The sequence below is a fragment of the Balaenoptera physalus genome (genome assembly GCF_965194825.1).
Source record: "Balaenoptera physalus genome assembly, chromosome: 6".
NCBI lineage: Eukaryota > Metazoa > Chordata > Mammalia > Artiodactyla > Balaenopteridae > Balaenoptera > Balaenoptera physalus.
The window spans coordinates 90,771,913-90,790,472 of record NC_138885.1 but is presented as its reverse complement, the minus strand read 5'-3'; the positions used below and the strand labels follow the sequence as shown (position 1 = coordinate 90,790,472).

General features: G+C 35.0%; 1 protein-coding gene across 3 annotated transcripts; it reads left to right on the top strand.

The window, feature by feature from the left end:
* Positions 1-29: 29 nt before the first annotated feature.
* Positions 30-18,303, top strand: TYW5 (tRNA-yW synthesizing protein 5). 3 transcript variants are annotated; one of them, XM_082467308.1, is made up of 8 exons: positions 30-182; positions 5,044-5,198; positions 9,500-9,569; positions 11,971-12,015; positions 12,643-12,780; positions 14,521-14,608; positions 15,016-15,132; positions 17,885-18,303. In XM_082467308.1, exons 1-8 carry the CDS (start codon positions 105-107, stop codon positions 18,139-18,141), a joined length of 948 nt encoding a protein of 315 aa, XP_082323434.1. In that variant the 5' UTR covers positions 30-104; the 3' UTR covers positions 18,142-18,303. The 3 variants fall into 3 exon arrangements, with proteins under 3 accessions (XP_082323434.1, XP_082323435.1, XP_082323436.1); XM_082467309.1 differs by lacking the exon at positions 15,016-15,132; XM_082467310.1 differs by lacking the exons at positions 5,044-5,198; positions 9,500-9,569 and having other exon boundaries at positions 44-182.
* Positions 18,304-18,560: the final 257 nt, after the last annotated feature.

The following is an 18,560-nucleotide window of genomic DNA, read 5'->3' as shown; positions in this document are numbered from 1 at the left end:
CCCGGACCTTTTCTCTCCCGGACCTGTTTCCGGGCGGTCCGCGCGGTTGGAACGTGTTAGGGCCGAGGTTCCCAGGACTTGGAAGAGGACGGGCGTGAGCAACCATGGCCGGGCAGTGCTTCCCGGTACCCCGGCTCGAGGGCGTTTCGCAGGAGCAGTTCATGGAGCACCTCTATCCGCAGGTGAGGCCCTCTTGCAGGGCAGAACCGCGGGAAGCCGGTGGATACCCGTCCCTAGCGCTCCAGCGGCTCCGAATTGGTTTCTTGCGATCCAGGGTGTGGGGAGGAGGTGGCTGTCGGCAGAAGGTGGCTGGTTGACCCGGCGGCCAAGGGAGAGGGTACATGGGGGATGTTGACTGGCTCATCTTTTAAGTTTTCCGTTCCACGTTTCTGGGGAGCAGGTTGACGGCAGAGCGCTGGCTACGAGAAATATTTTGCCTAAGAAGCCCTGCTAGCTGCTTAGCGGCCTTGCGGGAGTCTGATTACAAAGTCTTCTACCGTTACCATGGCAACCCAGGGAGTTCCCCCCCCACCCCCACCCCAAGTCTTCCATCGGGTTTCCTAAAATCTAGAGGAGGTTTCGCCCCCAACCCCAGCCAGTGGCTTGAACGGCGCCTGTCAGTATACGCGAGTTACTGGATCTGAAGAAGTTTTTCACTGCACTGAGCCAAAAGGGGAAGCAATGGGAATCCTCCGACAAACTTCCGCTGGTCTTGGATTCTAACTAACGTGGGTTCTAGTTCAGACGTTCGATTCTCTTATACGTATAATTCGAACCTTAGTTCTCAGAGAAAAATGCTAATGGGGAAAAAAAGTGTTTTTACTTGCCGTGCTTTGCAAGGGAATCCAGGCTTCAGAAAAACTAAGAATAAAGAGGCCAGCAGATACTTACAGAAAAGAAAAAAAAAAACCCACAGGTTTACAGTTAGCCCGCTCATGAGAAAGAAACCCGCCCCCCCCCAGCAATTTTACTTGATATTTACATCTATAAGGGTGGTCATTGAGCTACAGTCCTGAGTATTACAAAAGTCAGGGATGAAGTTTTTTTCTTTTAGGAGTTAGCAGCCTATAGGGAGGATTCAAGCCTTAATTTATTTGGGAGACTAGTGCTAGATAGGTTGTTGTCCTCCCTACCCCACCGCAGGACACGTTAGTATAAGATGCCTTCAGGACAGTATTATGAAGACCAAATGATGTATGTATGTGGAAATGCTTTGGAAGATGAATAGCAAAAAGTGTTTTGTAATTTAGGCTTCCCAGACAAGACATACAATATGTCACAAAGCATCACTAAACTTCATAAAGTGGAAAATTACAAACAACACTCTGGTCACAATGTAATAAAACTAGAAATTAATAACTAAATTGCAAAACATGCCATTTTTACCTGAAAACACTAAAGAAAAGCTGTGAGGGGGTATAGTCCTATCAGATTTTTAAACATGTTTTAATATTTAATAGTGTGGTACGGGTGCATGAATAGACAGACCAGAGGAATAAAATAGAAAGTCTGGATGAAGGCAGATGTGTGTACACACACACAAGTATTTATCCAGGCTCTGGAGATATTTATATGTATGTGGAAATTTAGCATGTGATGAACATGACATTTTAAAAATCACTGGGGCAAAGATGAACTTTTAAATAAATGGTGCTTGGACAAGTGGATGGTCACAGTCATTTAGAAAATGATAAAATTAGATTTATATCTGGCACTGTACACAAGAGTGATCTCCAAATGGATCAGAGATCTAAATAAAAAAAAAGAAACTACGTCAAGTACTAGAGGAAAACATGGGTAAATTTCTCTGCAATCTAGGTCTATGGAAGGGCTTTCTAACTATGACTCAGGTGTGATAAATGATTAAAACTGTACATAAAATACAAACGGGGAGAAAAATATTTGCAACATATATTTCATTAAAGGGCAGTAAAAGCCCATGTATGTAAAAAACTTTTAAAAATTAATGGGGGGGAGGGCAAAAATCTGATTAAAAAATGAACAGTTGACAAAAAGATAAAAACGGCATCTAAACACATGAAAAGATGTTCAGTTTTATTCATAAGAGAAATTAAACTGAGATACCATTTATCTATAATATTGACAAAAATCAGAAGGCTTTAATAATAATATTCTTTGTGGGTCTGTGAAGAAACTGGTACTCTCACGTTTTATGCCAAGTAGTACAACCCTCATGGAGGGGAATTTGGCATATCTAACAAAACTGTTGATGTGTTTATTTATGATATAGCAATTCCTCTTTCGGAATTTACTCTGGGGATACACTTCCAACAGTATGAAAATTTCTAGTGTTTATTATGCTTGCAAATTATTACAAATAACCTAAAAACCTATGCATAGGAGACTGATTAAATTGTCCATTTACACTAAGGTGTACTAAGCTGTAAAAAAGAATGAGGGAAATAATCTGAACTGATAGTAGTGATTTCCAGGATATATTTTTAAATTTTTTTAAAAAAGCAAATTACAAAAACAATACATAATAAGACACTTTTTGTATAAAAAAGAAGGGGAAATAAGAAAGTATATATATTTTTGGTCACTATGCAAAAAAGAAATACAGGGACGATAAGCCAGACATTAATGAGACTGGTTATCTATAGGGGATGAGTGATTACGAGGTGGGTGATTATAGATGCGGTGACCTTTTTTGTATAATTTTGACTTTGGAGATCACGTTACTGTTTTATATTCTACAATAATAATAATAATAAAATTAACAAGGATGAGGAATGGTTCAAAAAAACCAACCAAACTCTAATATAGAATATAAAAGTAACAAGTGAACCTAAGTAAGGGAGAGGAGGAGAAGTAACCTAAGTCACTTTTGAACACAGTACTTTGATTATATATCAGTCTAAAAACAAAACTGTAAACAATACTGAATTCTAGTTTGTAGACTTTTTTTACAGTGGTGTAACTTAGCAATTGCAAAAGCACTTATTGTGAATTCTGGGATTGTACAATTGATTAAACATTGAGGATGATAGGAACCAGGTTTCTCACTAAGAGAAGGGAGTTTACAAATATATAAACAATGAATATTAGAATAAATCTTGTGGTATAAGATCAGAATTAGGTATCCGTATTGGACGTATCGTGGTTCATCATACATCCATTAATTGTGTGTGTGTGTGTGTATAGTACATATTGAGAGAGAAAGAGAAATAGATAAATAGATATAACTATATGCATATGCAGAATATGTGTGTGTATATATATATTTGGGGAGGAGAGAGTGAATATATACACACCTTCATGTTTCCTAGCTCTGTTCACTGAGAAGGCCTAGAAGTAATGACACACCAATAGTCATAAACACAGTCAGAACCCAGATCATGGTTTCTAAACAGCATTCCCCACTAGAAGAAACCAGAGCTGCTTGAAGAAATGACTAGAGGGCTGGGACAGGATGTAAAAGGATACTGGATTGTGTTATTTTTCCATAAAGTAAGAAGTGCTGGGGTAAAACGTCACAAGAGCCAGCTTGAAGGGACTCCTGCTGGCCAAATCTGGGATAACTTGAGCATCAAAGTTATATCAGTAGATTATAACTCAGTGAATAAAATAAGTGAATGGAGAAGTTAGAGCTGATTTTTACATTAGAATACCAATACATGTACTAACATGTAGAAGGTGATGGAGTTTTTTCTTTAATCACGATTTTTACACTCATCGTAGCAATACTTGATTGAGGCAGGAATTACCAGTTGATCAAAATTAACATCATAAATAATAGGGAAAATATCATGTGCTACCTGATGTGTTGCACTGAGAAAGACACAACATTGCTTTTGTGGTACATTCTTTCCAAAAATGAGTAACCTGAATCTAATATGAAGAAACATCGGATAAACCCAAGTTGAAGGGCATTCTACAAAATAACTAGCCTGTACTCTTCAAAAATGTCAAGGTCATAGAAGAGAGTCTGAGGAACTGTTCCAGAGTAAAAGAGATATAGTAATTAAATACAATGTGGCATCTCAGAAATAGGGAAAGAAATATAGAGGATATTATAAGGATGATTAGCAAAATTTGGATACAGACTGGATTAAAGTATTATATCAGTGTTAAATATAATTTTTTTAAAAATTTATTTATTTATTTTATTTATGGCTGTGTTGGGTCTTCGTTTCTGTGCGAGGGCTTTCTCTAGTTGCAGCGAGCGGGGGCCACTGTTCATCGCGGTGCGCGGACCTCTCACTATTGCGGCCTCTCTTTTTGCGGAGCACAGGCTCCAGACGCGCAGGCTCAGTAGTTGTGGCTCACGGGCCCAGCTGCTCCGCGGCATGTGGGATCTTCCCAGACCAGGGCCCGAACCTGTGTCCCCTGCATTGGCAGGCAGATTCTCAACCACTGCGCCACCAGGGAAGCCCAATAATTTTGATAATTATTCTGTTATAAATAGAATGTCTTTGTTCTCAGAAAATATACTCAAGTTTTAGAGATAAAGGAGCATGATGTCAGCAACTTACACTGAACTAGTTTAGAAAAAATTAAATTTAAAATGTTTCTGTCTGTACACACATAACAAGAGTGATAGCAGATGGTAAAGTAAGTGGAGCAAAATGTTAAATTAACAACTAGTGACTCAGAGTAAATGGTATATGGGAGTTCTTTGTAGTGTTCTTACAACTTTTCCATAAGTTTAGAATGGTATCAAAATAAAAAGTTGCAAACAATATTTGAGTATAAAGCACAAATTTTAATCAGTCGTATTTTTTGTCATAAATAACACTCTAGAGAATGCTTTAAATAATACTCAGATTTCTCTTGTTTCTAAGCTTATGGTGGCACTTCTGTTTTGTTTGGATTTGTTTTCCTAATGTTAAAATTTTGTTCTAACTATATCGCATGGGTCCTCTTCCTGTTTTAGTTACAGCATGAATTGTCAGAAGGTTTGATTTTGAGCATCTTGGGATAAAGAATCATTTCTTATTTGTTTTTATCCCTTTATTACCAGATACAGCTCCTGATACATTGTTGGTTTTCCCTAATTTTTGGTTGATTTTTTCCACACAGAGAAAACCTCTAGTGTTGGAAGGAATTGATTTGGGGACATGTACAAGCAAATGGACGGTGGATTACCTAAGCCAAATTGGAGGGAGGAAAGAGGTGAAGATTCATGTTGCTGCAGTTGCCCAGATGGACTTCATTAGTAAGAACTTTGTGTATAGGTATTTTCTTCTGAGGTTTACTCTCGGGATACACATAACTTTATTTAAACCTTTAAAATATTTTTGCATTATTATACAAAGACCATATGGCATTTTCTCTTTTGGCTAGTTTGATATAATTGTGGAGTAGCTTACTAAGTTTTAAAGAATGGCTTTTAAAAGACAAGAATTCTGAGCTTACATAATTATACAAAGACATTTCCAAAGACCATTTTAAAAATATGGTGTCTACCCAATACCTTCTGGAGTCATGGAAAGAGCATAATTTCTGTAACTAGAGTTAGATTACATCTAAAGCTCGGTGTACTTTATTCATTCAATGCTTCATTAATTAGTTGATCCTCCCACATTAGTAATTGTTATCTAGAGTAATAAATTCTAAAGTTTTCCTTTATAACCTCTTTTGATTTTTAAATGCCCTATTTTGGGAATATTTTTTAATTCCAGATTGTTTTTAGATAAGTATAAGCTCATGTTTTCTTTTTCTGCCCTCTCCAGAAATATAAGACAAGTGGTTGCTATGTTTGGTATAATCTTTTATCAACTTGGATAAATCAGGCTTAATTTTCTTTTTTGTCCAAATAATCCTAAATACTTTAAAATTCCCTCATGGTTGTCGTTTTATGCTTTCGAATGTCTTAAAAGTAAAAGATAGTTAAATGCTGCGGAATAGCTAAACTTGAAAGCTTTAAATGCTACAGTCTTATAGATTTAATATGCTATTTATTCCCATGAGTTTATTCCCTTGAGTTTCACTAAAAATGTTAAATTTAAAAACAAACAACTTTCAAATTCTGAGCACGTGCAGTTCCCAGCAAATTCAGTCTATTGAAAAACCATGTTGTTCACAAAAGACTGATTTTTAAAGAAAGGTGGCTTTCACTGTTCCTTCCAGAGTTTAAAGATGAGTTAAACAGAGCTTCTAATGTCCAGGGCCATTCTTTTCTCCGTAGAGTTTCCCAAGTTCATATAGCAGCTTGCCAAAGCATTTCTCGGTTTTTGATCCTTTGAATATTTGCCATTACAGTTTTGGTTTTTAATAGGCCATGGATTGAATTTAATTACCATAAATTTTTTCAAGTGTAAGAACTTTTCATTTTTTATTAAATCAAGAAAGTGGAAGAAAGTGCTGGAATGATGAGCATTTTTCAGCCTGCAGTTAATGATGTTTATTTTCCAGGGAGCCCAATGCTGTAACAAATGGGTATTGAAACTTCATCTTGAGTTGCCTTGATGTTATGTCATGTCCTATAAACTTTTCAAAACATGTTTTGAAGCACGTATATTATGTAATAGTTCCTATTCCAGCTTCCTCTAAGCCTTTCACTACAGCTACTAAGGAGTTGCAAGATTATTTTCTTAGAGTAAGAAGGAAAATAGATTTAGTCATTTTGGGCAGTTATCAGGGAGTAGGAAAGAAGGGAGGCATCTAGACCAAAGACAGAGACTAGAAAGTAAGAAAACCTACGCACATATATAATTATTATCAGTTCAGTTTAAGGTTGCATTTCTGCTTTTTAAACATTTGAAGATAAATATGTTTCCAAGTCTTAGCTTTTACTTCTCTCCTCTGGGTAGCTCTAACTGTTCTTCCAGAGTCAGCATACTATAAAAAAGAAGAGCCTTGTGTAGTGAAAGGATACTGTTGGTATTCTTCTGGCCATAGATTTTTTTTTTTAAGTCTGAATCTTATATAAGCTTTGCTTCACTGCTTCTACCTATCACATCATCTGACTCCTATCATCATCCTGCTCTCATTGTTTGTTATACTTTCATCATTCCTGACCTTGATTTTGCGAAGCAGCCTTTCCAAAATGGGGAGCAGAACAGTAAAGATTTTTTTTCTTCTTTTTCTAAATGTTGGTAACTGCTGCATGCTGCTGCATTATCATTGTTGTTAACCCCACCATCTGTCCTTTATTGAACACTTACTATATGTCAGGTACTGTGCATCCTAGATTATATTACTCATTTAAACTTCTGTGAGGTACATTTTTTAAATAATAATTATACAGATGAGGAAATGGAAGTTTAAAAACGTTAAATAACTTACTCAAGATTGTATAGCTCGAAATGATGGAACTAAGACTTATACCCAAATTTGCCTGACCCCACCAAGTCCTAATAATCCTAACCCCTCTTTGATACTACCTCCCTTACTGGTCTGTATGTCAGTCCAGACGAGTGGAACTTCTATAGCAGATGCCCTTCTTATCGAAACATGCATAGGATAGATAAGACCTTAAGGCCAAGGAACTTAACAATTCACATACCTCATTTCCTCTTCTCTCAGCTTAGTTTCTGTAGAAGCTCTGACAGGTACTATGACCTAAAGGAGAAGGTTGCTGGGGGCACCCGAGTTCTGCTTCTCTGGACTGAGCTACTCTATCTGGCCTCTTCTTGTAAAGGTCTTGGGTTCTCTCTAGTAAAAAAGCTAAGCCTTAGCAACTGCACCAATTTCAGAGGTAGTTTTGGCCCAGAGAGGCTTCCACATTGTTCCCAAACTCTTCAAAGATGCTTTGGTAGGAGTGAAGAGTATATAGTGAGGTCAGAGATGGAAAACATTGAACAAACAAATTTGTTGATATTATTAGCCAAAACTATAGTAGTAGATTGGTCTGAGTAGACGACAGACTCCTTGGAGTGCTCACTCTGCATAATTATCAGCAGTGTGTCCTCAAATTCCGATTGACACTGCTAGTCCATAATCTGGCGTCAGACTCACTCAGCTTTGCAAAAGGATACAAGGCAGGAAACAGTATTCCAGCAGGATAGAATCAGTGGGAGTCCTTATACCAATCCAGAAGCCATTTTTTGGCTCACCAAGTGACAGCTTACTTGTAAGGGAACAAGACTGACTATAGAGGTGGATGCAGAAACACCGTAGCTTAGTTAAGCCACTTAGTCCGCAGAAACCAGCAGCATGAAATGGCTCATGACCTTAGCTTTTCAGTTCCTCCAAGGACCATACTCAGTTACTGAGTCACACTGCACACAGAGAAGCCAAGTTCTCTGCTTCCTAACAAGGGGTTTAGTTCACTCACCATCCTTCTAGTCTAGACATAATAAAGAAAGGGTCTTTTTATTTTTATTTTTTTTTGGCTGCACTGCACAGCATGCCAGATCTTAGTTCCCCAATCAGGGATTGAACCTGTGTCCCCTGCAGGGGAAGCGTGGAGTCCTAACCACTGGGCCGCCAGGGAATTCCCAAAGGGTCATTTTTTACAATAAACAATGTTACCTGTTCTAACAGCTGACATTCCACATTTATCTTAACCCAGTATGTTTCTAGGAAAACATTGCAAGGTCATCTTACAAGGAAATCTTACCTCCCCAAGTACAGATATCAAATGGAAAGATATTTGGTAATAAGAGTGAAAGATTACAACTCTTAATCAGAGGTGTGGAGGATGGAGTACAGTGAGCCAGATGCTTTTGAAGTCATTGTCTCGATGTTCCTGATAAGGTATCATCTAGGGGGCAGTACATTTGATTCTAGAAGGTTGAATGGATAGGATGTGATGCAGAGAAAAGATAGCCCTTCAGGCTCAAGAGTGTGAGGTAAAGGAAACAAACTTTGCTTCTGCAGTGTTCAGCCCTGTTCACCAGGATGGAAGGAGACAGGCATTTGGGCAGAAATATGTAAGAAGAATAAAATGTGGTCACTTCACTGGAATTCCTGAGCTATTCCTCAGAAGCCTGAAATGATAGAGGGTGGTACAGGAGGATGAGAGCAGTTTTGTTTGCTAGTGCCAGAAGGCAGGTGAGAAGCAGAGGGGCTTTGTCTTCATTGGACTGTTTGCTTGTTGTCTCTTCCGAAGTAGCATTGGTATTGATAGCTTGCCCCATTCATCACAAGACTTGTTTTGCCAGGACACTTGAAAATTAGTAGCAATAAAAGCTTGAAAGTTGGTGTATTTTCAAAGATACCATATATACCATAGAACCAGAAACATTTTTCTTAACAGCAGTAGAAGTATATTGATATGAGAAGGATCCATCTGTACTGTAGATCTATTTGAAATCAAAATTTCAGACAACCTAGGTCAAATAAGCTCAATGCTAAATGAATTTTGAAAACTTAGAATTCTACATAATAGGTTATAATAAAAATTATGGATATTGTAAAACAGAAGATAGATCAAACTCCAACAAGCAGTGTGTATATATATATATATATATATATATATATATATATATATATATATATATACATACACATATATATATTTATAGTGACTAGAGTATTACTAGATGATTTATTGTTACTAAGTCCAAGGATTCTTTTGTGTTTATTTCAGAACTTTACCTTTTGGCAAGTTGGTTCAGAGGGCCTCTGAAGAAAAGCATAAGGAATTCTTTATTTCAGAGGTAATTGCTTTTAACACATTTTCTTAAGAAAGCATTAATATGTAAATACTAAATTGTTTTCTTATAAAAGAATATTAGATATGTAAGAACTATAGCCTTCCATATATCCTAGCTGTGTTATTTATTAGGTCTCAAACCTTGTCCAAATTATCTTTCTGTGCCTCAGTGTTCTCATCTGTGAAATAGGAATAATAACGGTACCTATTTCATAAGGTTTTTGTGACAGTTAACTAAAGAAAATCTATAGAGTACTTAGCACAGTGCCTGACACGTAGGAACCACTCAACTAAATGTTAGCTATTAATATTCCTCTGAAAATGCTTTGGTCTGATATGCCAAGTTCAAATGCTAATGGATAACTTTATTTTCATATCTTACTATTAGACTATTTCTGTATTTTATTATTGTTATTATCAATGTGATTTCTATTGTGTGTATTTAATATTTGTTCAGAATTAAATGCAGAAGAATTCATATTTACATTATAATCCAGCTTTAAATAATTCAGTTTAAATGTCTTGAGATAAGGCATTGAGGCTTTTATAAATACCTTTTTTAAAAAAAATTTACTCTGTTATCTCAAAAGCACATTTGAAAAATAAACTGCTTTTTAAGCTTTGAAGAAAGCTATTGTCTGCATCTGAGCCAGCTGGGCTGCTGGTCAGTTTGGTGGTAAAAAGTGTTGTGTTTTCACAGTTCTTTCATCGGGTAACGTTTACACTATATCCACCAGTATCCCTACAAACTCCAGAAATCTGTATTCTATAGTTTGACTAGAATATCTACTAAAACTGAATCTATTAGCTATACCTGAAAAATGTTTTTTAACGTTACAGCCATGCTTTAACATATATGTTCAGTTGCCCTCTGGTATCAGTCCTTTCCTGTCCAAGGGTAATGAGTGGCACAGATGTAAATAGCCAGGAAATGTCAAGTGCAGTAAAAGAAACAGAGACAAGATAAAGGGATTAAAGTCTAAAAATTAGGGTGAGTGTGTAAGTAAGATGAATATGGACTCTCAGTTCAGTTCTCTAGGAAGCATATGCTGAGATGGAATTAGGACTACAAAAGGTTTATTGGGGACTAATACCTGTGAAAGGAAAGGAGAGGATTGAGTAGAGGGTGCCATCAGACAGTGATACAGAGCTAACTGTCTCTCTGCCAGCTCAGTGTGGAACTCCTGAGCGAAGACGACCTCTTAGAGGAGTCCTGTCTTGGGTAGCAATGTCTAGGCCTTTTACCATCTTGCTTAGTCATTGGCTGGGGCTACCCCAAGAAGAGCATGACCTTTAGTTCAAAGGGTGAGGTGGACCTACAGGAGTTAACAGCTGGCAGCTGTAACTTAATCACACTCCTTGCAAGTAAGTTATGAATCCTTTCTTGAAGGGGGGTCTGCGGTGCATCTCTGTACCTGCCACATGAATTTGCCTTTTAAATCTTGAAACATTAGAACTGGTAGAAACTCTTAGAATTTTGAAGAACATACTTTGAAATCTATTTAGCCAGTAATACATTTATGGAACTTATTTGATATGGTACTAGTTAAAATTTTAAAAACAGTGAATCTAGGAGTTTAGTAAAATTTATGAACAGAGATGTATAATATATTGTTAGGGTAAATAGGATATATTTTGAAGTTTGTGTTATAATGGTCAATGTAAGTATAAAAGAGGCAGAATTCTTGAGTTGGGTTGCCCCTGTGCTTGACCTGATATATCTCAGTTCTCTAATTATTACAGGAGATGCAGGCAATACAGTGCTTCATAATTCAAATAGTTCCCTATTAGAGCTACTCAGTGAAGTTATAATGACAATTTTTTAAAGCATCAACTTAAACTTATTACTGTGAAATGACATATTTCTAATTTGTACATGAGCTGACTCTTAAGGATTTGGGTTGAGAATTATATGATTAGGGATAAACTTAGCTTTATAAAATGCAATGTTTCAGATTTTAAAAAAATTATTTTTAAAAGTATAAAGTATTTTATTTATCTTCTATTCTACATTTATATTAGTTTGTCGTTGGCCCTTAGCAATGCTATGAGATCATATGTGCTGTACAAATGGGAGTTCTTTTAAGTCTTAAGACACTGTTAAGATTGTAAATAATTTGGAGTATGAAGTCTAAATTAAGCATTGTGGCTTTAGATGTGGTATGTGTGTGTCGCCTTTAGGATTTATTTTACTTAATGTTTTGTGGATCCTGTCGTTATTACAAGCAGCATATAGAGACATTTCTTCATACAGCCACCAGAGAGCATTAGTAGAAAGGATAAGAAAATGGAACTTTTTCAAAAATGACTTAAGAGGGTTAGATTTTCAGATTCATTTCCTTCCATCTTTACTTTCTAATATTTTTAAGTGAATACTGATGTTGTTTTTCTTTGGGATGTTTAAGGATGAGAAGTACTACCTACGATCACTTGGAGAAGACCCTAGAAAGGTAAGAATTCTGAATGTAACAAGTTGTCTAATCTCTCCACAATTAAGAAATCTGCTCTACTGTATATTTTACAGATGGCCATTCAGCTAATAAAATATAATCTAAAATAATTATAAAAATCCTGGATAATTCATATATATGTATTCAGAATCAAATTGATATGGACACAGTGTTAAGGAGTGGTCCCTAAAATGATCAAGTCAGATTCTATTTTTTCTCTTTATGGCACTATTATTTCTTTACCTTCTTTTATTCTTCTCCCTTAGTAGTACCCACAGGTTTTATGTAATTGATAACATTCAAGTTGATGACTCCTAAACTTAAATATTAGAGTAGATGGCAATTGTATGATTCTTGCTTAAAGTAGGAAGAACTTTTCTATTAATGAAGCATATTAAGCTTAACAATAGTGACATTGTTGAATGTCTTGGTACATAGTCGGTCATTCCTTCAGTCGAAAGATCATGCGTTGGCTATGGTCACATCCTAGTATTTTAAAGCAGTGAGCAGAGTTTTGCCCCATTCCTCCTTATTATCATGGGCTCTGATGGCAGCCTTAGATAAAATAAGCATTATGCTAATATTGTGTTTATTATTAAAATTCTCATTATGTTTCTCTCAATGCAGGATGTTGCAGATATCAGAAAGCAGTTTCCTTTATTGGAAGGAGATATTAAGTTTCCAAAATTCTTCAAAGAAGAGCAGTTCTTTTCCAGTGTTTTTCGAATTAGCTCACCAGGGTTACAACTTTGGACCCACTATGATGTATGCTACATAAATGAGAAATCTAAAACTACAGTAGCTCTTTAGAATTTATGGACTTAACATTCACAGTTTCAACTTTCTGGAGGTTACCCCAAAGATCTTTGACATGTAATTTGCTGAAACATGAGGTTTGAAAACAGGTGCTCTGCAAGGAGTGAATTATTTTAGTTAATGCCAAAGCCTAGTTAGTTTCTTATATTTGCATTTCTCTGTGGTCTTATTCTTGGTTCCTCATTATATATATACTCAGTTTTTTGAAGTGTTTTTTTTTACATGTGAAAAGTAGACACCAGATGAGGGGGAAAGCTGCGAAAGTGGGAAAAATGTTAAGGTTGTGGTATGAGGATGTTGAAGTGATACATGACTAGATGGAACCATTGTTGAGGAGAAAGGCAGAAGTTTGTAGAGAGCCATTTCCAATTATAAGAATCTGGGGACACCTGAAGGTCTTAGGCTATATATCCCTTGAGCATGTCAAGTGTCTACTGTATTTATTGAGCAGCAAGATGTGTAGAGTATTGATCTTGATCATTTATTCTATGGTGTTACAATTTTATTTGCTTAAAGATATGCATATAAGTATCTATAAATATTAAAAATCTAGTATTGTGTTTGGTTTGGTGTTGGGTGGAGAAATTTAGAAAGCTTAAAGCAATACCTAATAGGTTTCTAAAGATAAAAGAATATTTTGAAAAGTTCTGAATTAAATTTAATAAAGTTTTAGAGGTGTGTTTTACAATTTAGCTGAGGCCCTTGGGAGGATTTTAACATAGTAACTCTATAATTAAATGAGATAGATATAAAGTCTTAGCATATTTTTTAAGGTTTTATTTACATGAATGATAAGGTGAGAAAATGACGTGTTAACTCATACTTTTTAACTGTATTCAGTGACTATATTTTATGTAGTATCCATTTTATCTTAAATATAAAGTTTTTCTTAAACATAAAAATAAGTCAAAGGAATGCTAGTTACATAGTTAAAGTTTACATAAGTCAAGAGTTAGTGGTAAAAGGAGAAATGCTTAGGTAGAAGTGATATGTACTCAATAAATAATCATGAATATATCTTGCTTAGTATATATTTTAATTCCTTAGCTGAGAATTACGCAGCTCTGCCTTTTAACATTTTTCAAAATTTGTACTAATGTAGTGTACCCTTACAAACACAGGAAAAGTCAGGATTGCTCCATTACTAATAGGTTCATCAAGAAAATTTGCCAAGTTATAGTCCTATAGAAATAATTTGGAAATCACGATACATACCTATAACCAAATTATGGTTGGCCATATAGTAAAAGAGTTCAGCAGTAATTGCAGCAGTACCATGTATTTTCCCAACACCTGGTTTTCCTAAGTGCTTTCAACCTGTTGTCTAATTTTGGCCTTATAGCATTCCTTGACAGATAAGTAAGATAGATACTTACCAAGGGGAGCCTCAAATAGGTGTAACTATACTTGCTGTCAGAATGGTGGGGCAAAGGCAAATAGTTTTCTGACTTCAGATTTCCTACCAGCGTGCCAATCCTTCCCATTTTAAGACAGTGTTGGAGAAATAACGACACAGTTATGTAACACAACTGTTTTCCTTGTTAGATTACAATATTACTGTAAGTTTTAGGTAATGTGAGTCAAGCTTTATTAAAGAATAGGATTTACGGTTAACTGTTTGGAATACCATTGGTTCTGTGTATTTGAATTTTAGATACTACTTATTCATAAGTTCTTATTCGTCTTCAGGTAATGGATAACTTCTTAATACAAGTGACAGGAAAAAAGCGTGTTGTACTATTCAGTCCTCGAGATGCCCAATATTTATATTTATCAGGTACTATTTTTTTTTTTAAGTTTAAATTTCTGAAGTTTTATTTATTCAGTTAGTTTTTTTTTTTTTGAATCTCTTCATTCTCATAGAAAAACTTTGTAGGGCTTCTTCCTAATTATGATGTATTGTATTCTCCATTGTGTACGTGTATACATGTGATGATAGGCAATATGAAGAATGAGATTTTCAGATTATCTTAATTATATTACATGGATGTCAATGGTTATAAATAAAGGATGGGTTATTGAAAATTGTCTTAGGTTTCAGGAGAATAGTAATCATTCTCACATTGTGAGTACACAAAAGTAGTTGTACAGGAAAAAAATAAATTTTCAAATTTATATTTGTGGTTACTTTTTAAAAAAGTGCTAACTGCTCAATCTATATTATCCTTGTTTGGAACTTTTCAGGTACTAAATCAGAAGTACTGAATGTAGATAACCCAGACTTAGCTAAATATCCACTGTTTTCCAAGGCTAGACGGTATGAATGTTCCCTTAAAGCTGGAGATGTATTATTCATTCCTGGTAAGAGTTCTAGACTTCAGTAATTTGCTCTTTATAATATTTGTACTCTGTCATCCATCCATTATATGATTTTTTTAGTAAAAAAAATTTGTTAGATGTATCCTGTCATATACAAGATGATTTTTATACACAGATGTGTATGTGTTTAAAGTATGCTTAGACAAATTCTTACAATATTAACAATCTTGTTTTCAAAGGCAACCTATAAATATAATATTATTATACTCTAAGTTCTTTTATTAAAGGATATCAAACAAGATACTTTATTATCTGGGAGAAGATTATACCTCATTGTACTTTTAAAATCATTTTGTTTCTAAAATATTAACATGTTTTAGAACTGTCACTTAAGTATTTACCAAGAAATAGTAAATATATTTCAAAGCCAAGAGAGATCAGAGATTTTATTAAATATCAAAATGTTACAGTCTTAATACCTATGATATCTTTTGTATGCATTATTTTTCTACAGTCTGAATTAGTGTCACTTAATTTTTTTGAACAGTAAATAGGCGTTAGTTATTGTTAGTAACCAGTGATATAATTAACATCTGTAATTATTATGCAAAACTGAATACCTGAAGATTATAAAATCATAATTAAGATTAAAGGGATGCATTAACAAATTCTATTTATATAGTTTTATTTTCTATATCTAAGTTAATATGTTTATAATAATAACTTTTCAGTGATAATAAAATTAAGTTAAAAAGTATTAATAATAATATGATGATCTCATTTGGGACTAGATTATAAATTCTTGGAGGACAAGGAACCATGTTTTGTTAATCTTTGTATTGTCCTGATAAAAGGTCCTTCACATAATTGTGTATAAAAATTTGATACCTTGACTTCTTAATCTTCATTGAAAACAACGAGCACATTTTTTTTTTTAACATCTTTATTGGAGTATAATTGCTTTACAATGGTGTGTTAGTTTCTGCTGTATAACAAAGTGAATCAGCTATACATATACATATATCCCCATTTCTCCTCCCTCTTGCATCTCCCTCCCACCCTCCCTATCCCACTCCTCTAGGTGGACACAGAGCACCGAGCTGATCTCCCTGTGCCATGTGGCTGCTTCCCACTAGCTATTTTACATTTGGTAGTGTATATATGTCCCTGCCACTCTCAGTTCGTCCCAGCTTACCCTTCCCCCTCCCCGTGTCCTCAAGTCCATTCTCTATGTCTGCATCTTTATTCCTGTCCTGCCCCTAGGTTCTTCAGAACCTTTTTTTTTTTTTTTTTTTAGATTCCATATATGTGTGTTAGCATACGTTATTTGTTTTTCTCTTTCTGACTTAGTTCACTCTGTATGACAGACTCTAGGTCCATCCACCTCACTACAAATAACTCAATTTCGTTCCTTTTTATGGCTGAGTAATATTCCATTGTATATATGTACCACATCTTCTTTATCCATTCATCTGTCGATGGACACTTAGGTTGCTTCCATGTCCTGGCTATTGTCAATAGAGCTGCAGTGAACATTGTGGTACATGACTCTTTTTGAATTATGGTTTTCTCAGGGTATATGCCCAGTAGTGGGATTGCTACAACCAGCACATGTTTTTTAAGTCCATTGCCATTACTTAAATTTTGGGGTTTTGTGTCTTGAGAGCATGGTTAAGGGTGGTGTAGTTCTCCCTTATTCTGTATACAACTTTAAGAGAAGAAAAAAAACAAAACAAAACAGAAATACTGAACATTTGCATATATTTTGAAGTAAGAGCACAAGTCCCATCTTTGGATGTAAATTTAACAGAATGGTTACCTTTTTTTCCTGTTACATTGAATATGGAAAAAAAGGTTCTGAAAGAAAGAGTAGTTAAGATTAAAACCATGTTTGAAACCTAGTTTTGTAAATCAAAATATTTTAAGCTTTTGTTTCTCCTAGAGCACTCAGAATGAGTTTGTTTCTAAAATTTAGCATCTTATAAATCTTCCTTTCTCCTTTCCACAAGATTAAACTTTTTTTGGATGTGACTAGTATTTCATCTTTATTATATTGTAGTGTTGCTTTAGTATTTCTGTAGCACCTGTGTTTTGAAAATAGACTCAATTGAAAACAAAGAAGTAAGCTTTCTAGTGGAAGTAAAATATTAATTAGCTATATGATAAAAGTTTACTCATCCTCTCCACAACCAAAATATTTGCTTTTGTTTTATATACTTATTATAAAGGAGCTGAAAGAAATATAAGACGATTATAATTGCATTAGAAATGTAAAACTGAGGAGGCTACAGTGAATGCAGATTCAAGCAAGTTAGAAAACCAAATGCAGCTTGCACAGGAAGTCTTTGAGAACAAAAGTACTGTACTGAGTCAGAAAAGGTCAAAGATACTCCTCAAATAATTGAAATGTTCTGTGTATAAAAAATGAACACTTTTGATGTGGTTGTGTGACTCAGGAAGTGTAAACAAGTAACACAAAACACAGCCCCAAATTACAGAACTACAAAACAAATATAACTTTATTATGTCTTTCAAGTTAAAAGGAAAGATTGCTACTTCCAAAGGTTTTAAACGTAGGGTTGTGCTATTGACACTTTAAATTGGTTGGCAATTCATAAAAGTTAAAATGATTCTGTTAAAAGCTGGGAGTGTGCTAACAAAGGGATCTAGTTACAAGAATTATTTCTTGCATTGGCTATAATGCAATTCGTGATATTTCACTGACATTTTGGGTTTTTTTTTTTTTAACTGTAGCTTTTATTTTTAACTTTTTTTTTTTTTTAAACTTTTCCAGCTTTATGGTTCCATAATGTAGTATCTGAAGAGTTTGGAGTGGGAGTGAATGTCTTTTGGAAGCATCTTCCATCTGAATGCTATGATAAAACGGATACCTATGGAAACAAAGATCCTACAGCAGCATCAAGAGCTGCACAAATTTTGGACAGAGCCTTAAAAACCCTGGCTGAATTACCAGAGGAATACAGGGACTTCTATGCACGGCGAATGGTCTTGCACATTCAAGACAAAGCCTATAGCAAAAACTTTGAATAAATATTGAAGTGAATGCAGTGAGCATAAACTTTTAAATACAGTTCAACTCGAATATTGGAAAAGTATAACAAGATGTAAATTATTTTTTTAAAGATTTATCCTTTGTTAAAATAGGAAAGATAAATCAATCTCAAATTTACAGATTAAATAAGTATGAAGGCATGTTTGTGTGGTTTCTACTTAATACAGATTGTTATGGTTGAAAAAGTGCTGCAGTGGGACAGCTCTTTAGCTTTCAGGTGCAAATAACTAAAAATCCAACTTAAAATGACCTAAACAATAAGAAAATGTATTGAATCATTATACATGAAGTCTACTGATAGAAAGGGCTTCAGTATTTCCATTCCAGTGATTCAGAAGGGTGACCAGGAACCTTTGGGGGTTTTTTCTCCCGTTTTCAACTGCAGCATTGGCATCAT